This window comes from Budorcas taxicolor, chromosome 14, assembly GCF_023091745.1.
Source record: "Budorcas taxicolor isolate Tak-1 chromosome 14, Takin1.1, whole genome shotgun sequence".
Classification (NCBI taxonomy): Eukaryota; Metazoa; Chordata; class Mammalia; order Artiodactyla; family Bovidae; genus Budorcas; species Budorcas taxicolor.
Genome location: NC_068923.1, coordinates 30162315 through 30170350, shown reverse-complemented (window position 1 = coordinate 30170350; position 8036 = coordinate 30162315). Strand labels below are relative to the sequence as shown.

The following is an 8036-nucleotide window of genomic DNA, read 5'->3' as shown; positions in this document are numbered from 1 at the left end:
TATTGGGGGGTAGAGTGGCACGGCGGGAGTGCAGAAGTGTGGGAAGAGATGGCCACTTAAAAAAATTTTTTTTTCAGATTTTATTAATTTTTGGCCGCACCCAGCAGCATATACGATCTTAGTTTCCCAACCAAGGACTGAACCTGAACCCCCTGAAATGAAAGACTGAGTCTTAACCACTGGACAACTGGAGAAGTTCCTGAGAGATGGCCACTCTAGATGAAAATGGTCAAAGAGAACTTGCAGGAGGTGACCCTTGAGCTGAGCTCCCTGCCCCGCCCCGGCAAGCAAAACTCTGAGGAGTTTTCCAGGCAGAGAAAATAGCCACTTTGCACACACATAAAAATGTTCCCTGCCATGTCAGTAAACAAAGAATGTTGACTTCCATTTCAGTAAACAGTGACTATTGCCTGCCATCAAGCCATCTGCCACTGCAGCACCCAGATAGTGGGCGCCCAGGAGGAAAGCAGGATACTGGCTCTAAATAGTTAAGATGCATATCTAAGGTATAATTTCAATGAGCCAGATTCTTCCATCTTCCCGTAAATCGGAAACCACTAAACCATTAACTTGAGATGTCTGGTTTTTGTGATTAGTACTAATCTTTTCATATTTGACTGTGTGCTTTGTTTCAGCAAAACCTCCTATACATCCTGACTTCTCTCTTGCCTCTTCAGAGCAGTTCTTCAGAGCTATGTTGTTGTTTAGTCACTAAGTTGTGTCCAACTCTTTTGTGACCCCCATAGACTGTAGCCCCGCCAGGCTCCTCTGTCCATGGGGTTTCCCAGGCCAGAATACTGGAGTGGGTTGCCATTTCCTTCTCCAGGAGATCTTCCTGACCCAGGGATTGAACCTGTGTCTCTTGTGTCTTCTGCAGTGGCAAGCAGGTTCTTTACCACTCGCACTACCTGGGAAGTAAATTCCTCCAATAAAACCTAACTCATGACTTTTAGGTTATGCAGTTTTTCTTCAGTCAGCAGCTCCAACTGGCTCGGATTGTTGAAGGAACTGAAAGCAGAAATGATCCAGACTCAATCTAGTTTCCTGGGTAGGACTTAAATTACAAGTAGATGAAAATCCATCAGGCTTTTAAAGGAATATATCAAAGGATGCAGAGTTGATGTTTTCTGGTTGTTTTCAAATGTAGGATTGCTGGGCTGCACCCTGCAGACCCTGCAAGCCCCTTACATGCCCAGCTTCAAGACCAAAGAAATGATGATCTTTTACTTTTATCAGTTCATTTCATATTTTCTATTTCATATTTAGTGCTCCCATTTCACTTAGTTTATGTTTTCCAATTTTCCATCTCTTTTTGTTGTTGTTAATCTTTCTCAAGACTTTATCAAGCATGGTAGAAAAGCTTTTGTATACATTTATACAAATAGTATGTATAATATATCTTTTAGAAAACTTGTGAATTTTTGTCTAACTGAAAAGAACTATATTTTGATTTCACTTATTTAACTTAGTATGAATAGAATGCGAGGCTTTTAATTAAAAACAAAAAGATATGCAACAAGCATCAGAGGTTTACTGTATAGCACAGGGAACTATAGTCAATATCTTGTAGTCATCTATAATGGAAAATAATCTGAAAAATAACATATGTCTATACGTATAACTGAATCACCTTGCTGTGCACCTGAAACATAACTCAACTATTCTTCAATTATATGTATGTGTATATATATATGTATATATATATAAAGAAAAAAATTTTTTTAAAAAGGCCAAAGGAAGAGCCCAGACTCAACCATGGAGACATCAATGGTTTAATGAATAAAGGTAGTTTACACTTCTGAAGCAAGGTCCTGGAGCAACACCTCACCATATGTGGCAGATGGTGGTCAAGATATGGTAGCAATTTTTGCTACTTGGGAAAGGGGGAAGTTACCAGTTATGGGGAAATTGGCATCAGGTTGGGTCATTGGTTACCAGGAAAACTAGCGGAGGAGTGTGCCCTTCACTGTCCCTTTGATAAACTATCCTGGGGAAGATGTTCGGATCTAAGGATTAGAGCAATCACTAGCTGGGTCAAGGGTAGGACGCCAGCCATGTGAGTCAGGTATAGGTGAAGCAGGCACTGTCCAGCAGGGGATGTACAGTGAGCAAGAGAACAGCTGTGTTGGTTGGCCAGATCATATCAGGACCTGCAGTTTAAGACTGATGCAGCCAGCCAATAGAAAAACCACTAGGAACACACTTGTAGTCCAGAGGGTTAGATTTCTTAATTTGCTGGTGGGGGAGAATGCACTCCAGAGGAAGCTGGACATCTTGCTAAACAAAAGAGACTAAGGTCTTTATTGGATTCTAAAGAAGGGCAGAATTCTGGCATAATTTCAACGAAGCAGCGTTTTGATAGGCTCAGAACAGAGAGGAGCTGTGTATAAAAGTGTTAACATCAGACCTAAGCCTAAGCTTAGAAGCTGATCCCGGGTCCTCTCCTTGGAAATCTCAAAATTAAGATAAATGTAGGATGTTTGGCCTGAAAACTCCTTATCTAAAGCTTTGAGCTTGGACTTAACAGCCTGTGTCACAATGACCCATATTCTTCAGGTCCTTCAGCAAGAATGGAGTGTTCCATCCACCAGGATATAACTTCAGACTGCAAAGTTTCAATCAGTCTATTATTTTTTGAGAACATTCCTCAGCACCACGTCCTCGATGTTAATTAACAAAAGCATTTTTTACATAACAAAAAGGCACAAAATACTCCATAGTCTAAGAAGCACATTCAATATTTGGGGGCCTAATGGATATCAAACAGTAAATATTGGGTTGGCCAAAAAGTTGTTTGGGTCTTTCTAGAACATCTTACAGAAAAACCTGAATGAACTTTTTGGCCAACCCAATATGTGAATCAACCGCTTACCTGTACAAAGCTGTTGGGAATGTACATTGGTACAAACTTTATGAGAAGATACTTTTGATATAAAATAAAGTAAGAATGCTGTATAAATAACAACATTTGGAAAATTTGCCTGTGGCTCCTTCCCAAATCTCTCCTCATTTTCTTTTAGCCACTACCCATCATAACCCAGGTGGCGCTAGTAGTAAAGAACCTGCCTACCAATGCAGGAGACATAAGAGCCTAGAGTTCAATCCCTGGGTCTGCAAGATCCCTGGAGAAGGGCATGACAGTCCACTCCAGTACTCCTGCCCGGAGAATCCCATGGACAAAGGAGCCTGGTGGGCTACAGTCCATAGGGTCGCAAAAGAGTTGGACATGGCTGGAGCGATTTAGCATGCATGCACACATCATATCCAAGGTACAGTGAGAGAAAGTGGGTTATCTAGCTTAAGTGCAGGGCTAAATAAGGTTTCTCTGATTAAATTGTAAGTAAGGTGCATGAGAGGAGAAAAAAAGAACAAAACAACATTCACCCAGTGTTTGTCAGGATTTATTTCTGGGTCATGTTCTAGAATTGAGAGTGTTCACTCTGAAATTCAACTTCAGACTTTAGAAAAACAAATTTGTGAAGTTCCCTGGTGGCCTAGTGGTTAGGATAACCTGAACTATGTCTCTCCTGCTATGTCCAAAATATATTTTCTATTTTTTTTCTCTTTAAACAAAGAAAAAAGAACTTTAAAAATTGGAGGGAGAGACTTCCCTGGTGGTCCAGTGGCTGAGGCTCTTCACTCCCAATGCAGGGGGCCTGGGTTCAATCCCTGATCAGGAAACTAGATCCCATGTGCCACCACTATGCGTTCTCATGCTGCAGCTGAAAGGTCTCGTGTGCCTCAGCTACAACCCAGCACAGCCAAATAAATAAATACTTTTCTTTAATTGGAGGGACACCAACAATGGAGAACACAACACTGCCTAGTGCTGAAACTCAGCAGTGCACTTTTGAGTGGCACTGACAGGGAACTGATGACTTAAATACCTTCTGTCACAACAGTTATATAGGAACACCATCCCAGTGAAATGACTGCCATCTGAGTGCCTTCTAGATTCAAGATATCCAAAGCACACTGCAAAGATGTAATTAATCTTTATGTTAACTAGTAGGAGGGGGGTTTTGTTAGCCCCGTCTTGTAGATGAAGAAGCTATGGCAAGAATAATAATTCATCTCTGATATACCTGGCAGAACCAGTCCCGTATTTGTAGTCATGTGCCAGGGATTTTTTAAAATTTGGCACACTGGACTGGGAGACAAGGGGATTACTAAATAGCATGTAAAGCATTTCCTATTTGTTATTCTGATGTCTGTGTGTGTGTGTGTGTGTGTACTAAATAAGCAGCCTTCTACACAGTGTAGAAGAATCAACCTGGATTCCAGTCCTATCTCTGTCCTCTGTTGATTGTGTGACCACAGGCAAGTCACTAACCTCTTAGTTGACTCTTTCAAATGGGGAAACAGTATTACCTGCCACCTACATCGAGGTTGTTGTTTGTTTGTTGAGAGCCTGCTGTTTACCAAGCTCTGTGGTTGTGTTTTCTGGGCATCGGCTCCATTACTGTTCACACTGTTGTTGCCAAAACTCAGGCTCTGTTCACTGGTGCTGGGTAGAAGCTCAGAGACAGAGTTTGGGGTGAAATAAAGAAGAGTAGCTTTATTGCTTTGCCAGGCAAAGGGGGCCACAGTGGGCAATTGCCCTCAGAACTGTGTGGGAGTTTTATAGTGTTCAAGGAGCAGGGCATAGTCAGCTCGTGGACATTTTTTTGACTGATTTGTGGTGAGGTAATCACGAGTTACCATCCTCAGGCTTTTGGTTCCAACAGGTCTGGGGTCTATGTGCTTGCGGGCACCATACACTTAACTTCTTCCATCTTGTGGGGGTTTCAGTGTCTGCAAAACAACTCAAAAGACGTGGCTCCAAATATTATAGCACTTCTCTGGTGATACAGTAGTTAAGAATCCACCTGCCAATGCAGAGCACATGGGTTTGATCCTGGTCCAGGAAGATTCCACATACCTCAGGGCAACTAAGCCCATGCACCACAACTACTGAGCCAGGGTGCCCAAGAGCCAGTGTTCCACAACTAAAGAGTAGCCCCTCCTTGCCACAGCTAGGGAAAGCCCACGCACAGCAGTGAAACCAAAACCCAGCGCAGCCAAAAATAAAGATAAAGTTGAAAGAAAATAGTTTCAAGGTATACCCACAGATAAAAGACTAATATCCCCAAGGAAATAAAGAACTTGTAAAAACTGAGGAAAAAAAAGACCAAAAACTCAACAGAAACGTGGGCAAAATACACAGATACTTCACCAAGAATTATATTACCCTGAAATAGATGGGGAAACAGTGGAAACAGTGTCAAACTTTATTTTTTGGGGGCTCCAAAGTCACTGCAGATGGTGACTGCAGCCATGAAATTAAAAGACACTTATTCCTTGGAAGAAAAGTTATGACCAACCTAGATAGCATATTCAAAAGCAGAGACATTACTTTGCCAACAAAGGTCCATCTAGTCAAGGCTATGGTTTTTCCAGTAGCCATGTATGGATGTGAGAGTTGGACTGTGAAGAAGGCTGAGCGCCGAAGAATTGATGCTTTTGAACTGTGGTGATGGAGAAGACTCTTGAGAGTCCCTTGGACTGCAAGGAGATCAGCCCTGGGTGTTCATTGGAAGGACTGATGCTAAAGCTGAAACTCCAGTACTTTGGCCACCTCATGCAAAGAGGTGACTCATTGGAAAAGACTCTGATGCTGGGAGGGATTGGGGGCAGGAGGAGAAGGGGATGACAGAGGATGAGATGGCTGGATGGCATCACCGACTCAGTGGACGTGAGTTTGGGTAATCTCCAGGAGTTGGTAATGAACTGGGAGGCCTGGCGTGATGCGATTCATGGGATCGCAGGGTCGGACACAACTGAAAGACTGAACTGAACTGAACTGAAAACATTTTGAAAGATATTCAACTTTTCTCATAAAAGCATTTTGAGCTGCTTCCAGGTCACGCCTTGACAGCCGCTTTCACCACCCCGGTCAGCCCCGCGGTTCGAGCGCTTAATCCGAACAATCGCTGCCATTCGCTCCTTCCCACACGACAATGTAGAGGACCTCATCAGAGGGGGAGCAGATGTGAACTGTACCCATGGCACGCTGAAGCCCTTGCACTGTGCCTGCATGGTGTCCGATGCGGACTGTGTGGAGTTACTGCTGGAAAAGGGAGCTGAGGTGAATGCCCTGGATGGTTACAACCGAACAGCCTTCCACTATGCAGCTGAGAAAGATGAGGCTTGTGTGGAGGTCCTGTTGGAGTATGGTGCAAACCCCAACGCACTGGATGGTAACCAAGACACCCCACTTCACTGGGCAGCCTTTAAGAACAATGCTGAGTGTGTGCGGGCCCTCCTAGAGAGCGGGGCCTCTGTCAACGCCCTGGATTACAACAATGACACCCCGCTCAGCTGGGCTGCCATGAAGGGAAGTCTTGAGAGCGTCAGCATCCTTCTTGATTACGGTGCAGAGGTCAGAGTCATCAACCTAAAAGGCCAGACGCCCATCTCCCGCCTGGTGGCTCTGCTAGTCAGGGGGCTTGGGACAGAGAAAGAGGACTCTTGCTTTGAGCTCCTCCACAGAGCTGTTGGACACTTTGAATTAAGGAAAAATGGCACCATGCCACGAGAAGTGGCCAAAGACCAGCAGCTGTGTGAAAAGCTGACTGTTCTGTGCTCAGCCCCAGGGACTCTAAAAACACTCTCTCGCTATGCTGTGCGCCGGAGCCTGGGACTCCAGTATCTGCCGGATGCCGTCAAGGGCCTTCCTCTGCCAGCTTCTCTGAAGGAATACCTGTTACTCGTAGAATAGCCTGGAGGAGACGTCAGGCCAGCAACTCTGTGTAAGGTTTTGCCCTGCAGCACCGTCTGTCTTGGAAAACAGGAAAAGCAGTTGTTCCTGTTGTGTGGTTTATATTTCAAGGCAACATGTCACAACAGTAACCTTCACATCACCTCCCCTCCCCAAACCAAGCAAACAAACAAAAAAATGTCCCTCACTTTTGTTTCTGTTTCTTGCTTACTAGGCCTTTTATATTGCACCCTGCAAAGGAAGAGGTGTCCCCAACCCTCCTTAGGGAAAGAAATCAACAGTGAGACTGAATTTCTCTGGGCAGATGAAGAGTATTTATAGCATGTGCATTTGGTTTGCCTTTGGGAACATGATTAACTTTCGGAAGAATTGCTCTAGAAACATTTTAATTGATCTGCAAAGAAGTTTAAGAAAATTCCAGCTGACAGCTGCAGCCCAAAGATGAAGATAACTACCACCTCAGATGGTGCACAGGTTCAGAACTGGGCCGGATGTCCCTAGAATCATCCCCGGGCATTCAAAAGGGACTGGTCCCTTCTCACCACTGAAGGCAAGGGCAGTTTTTGCTACTTTTCCGTGAGTGTGCCCAAGGCTTACAGTAGTTCAGCAATGTTATTTTAGAAAGATTATCTTGCTGCTCTCCATGTAGTAGAAGGGATAGAAGGTTCTAAGCAATCCTAAGAACTTTTCTTCGAATGCAGTTCTTTCTCTTCCTGACAGCCAGTTTGTGCTAGTGGGCTTGGCAGGCTCTTCCTGCGCCCACCATAAAGGGAGGTGTCTGCTCTAGCAGGGGAGGACGTGGGCTGGGCTGCCTTGTCTCATGCGTCTTTCATTCACTCTGCTAAGAGTTTGGAGTTTGTTTTCAGTTGTTTTGGAAACTTTGCTTTTTACTGATCTACACAAAAAGACATTGGTGGTGTGGGTGGAGTTGGGGAGTGGGGGAAGAGCACTCGTAAGAGCTTCCTCTGAGATGACCCACCTACCCAAAAGAGATCTGTTTTAGTGAACAATACTGAAGTGTAGGTACTCTTCCTCTTCATGTTCCTGAGCTAGATCAAGTTGTCGATTCTAGATGACCTTATGCAAATGTGAAAGACTTTTTTTTTTTAACTGATTGGGAACTATAAATAAAAATGAACAGTATCTGCTGACACAGCTAATTTGAAAAAGTATGTCTGCTTTTGTCCTTTTGTTATTGGTGTTTTTGCTCACATAAGGAAAAAAAGGAAATAAAAACGTCTAAAAGCAAGTTTGGAAATTTCAAAAAAAAAAAAAC

At 43.8% G+C, this 8036-nt stretch overlaps 1 protein-coding gene across 1 annotated transcript; it reads left to right on the top strand.

Moving 5' to 3' along the window:
• Positions 1-5962: 5962 nt before the first annotated feature.
• Positions 5963-6774, top strand: LOC128059468 (ankyrin repeat and SOCS box protein 8-like). The gene has a single exon (XM_052651892.1). The coding sequence runs from the start codon at positions 6077-6079 to the stop codon at positions 6758-6760; it is 684 nt and encodes a 227-aa protein (XP_052507852.1). The 5' UTR covers positions 5963-6076; the 3' UTR covers positions 6761-6774.
• The last annotated feature ends 1262 nt before the right edge of the window (positions 6775-8036 follow it).

What these genes read in the sequence shown, in the direction of transcription:
- LOC128059468 (XM_052651892.1), top strand. Translation starts at nt 6,077, where the DNA reads ATGGTGTCCGATGCGGACTGTGTGGAGTTACTGCTGGAAAAGGGAGCT.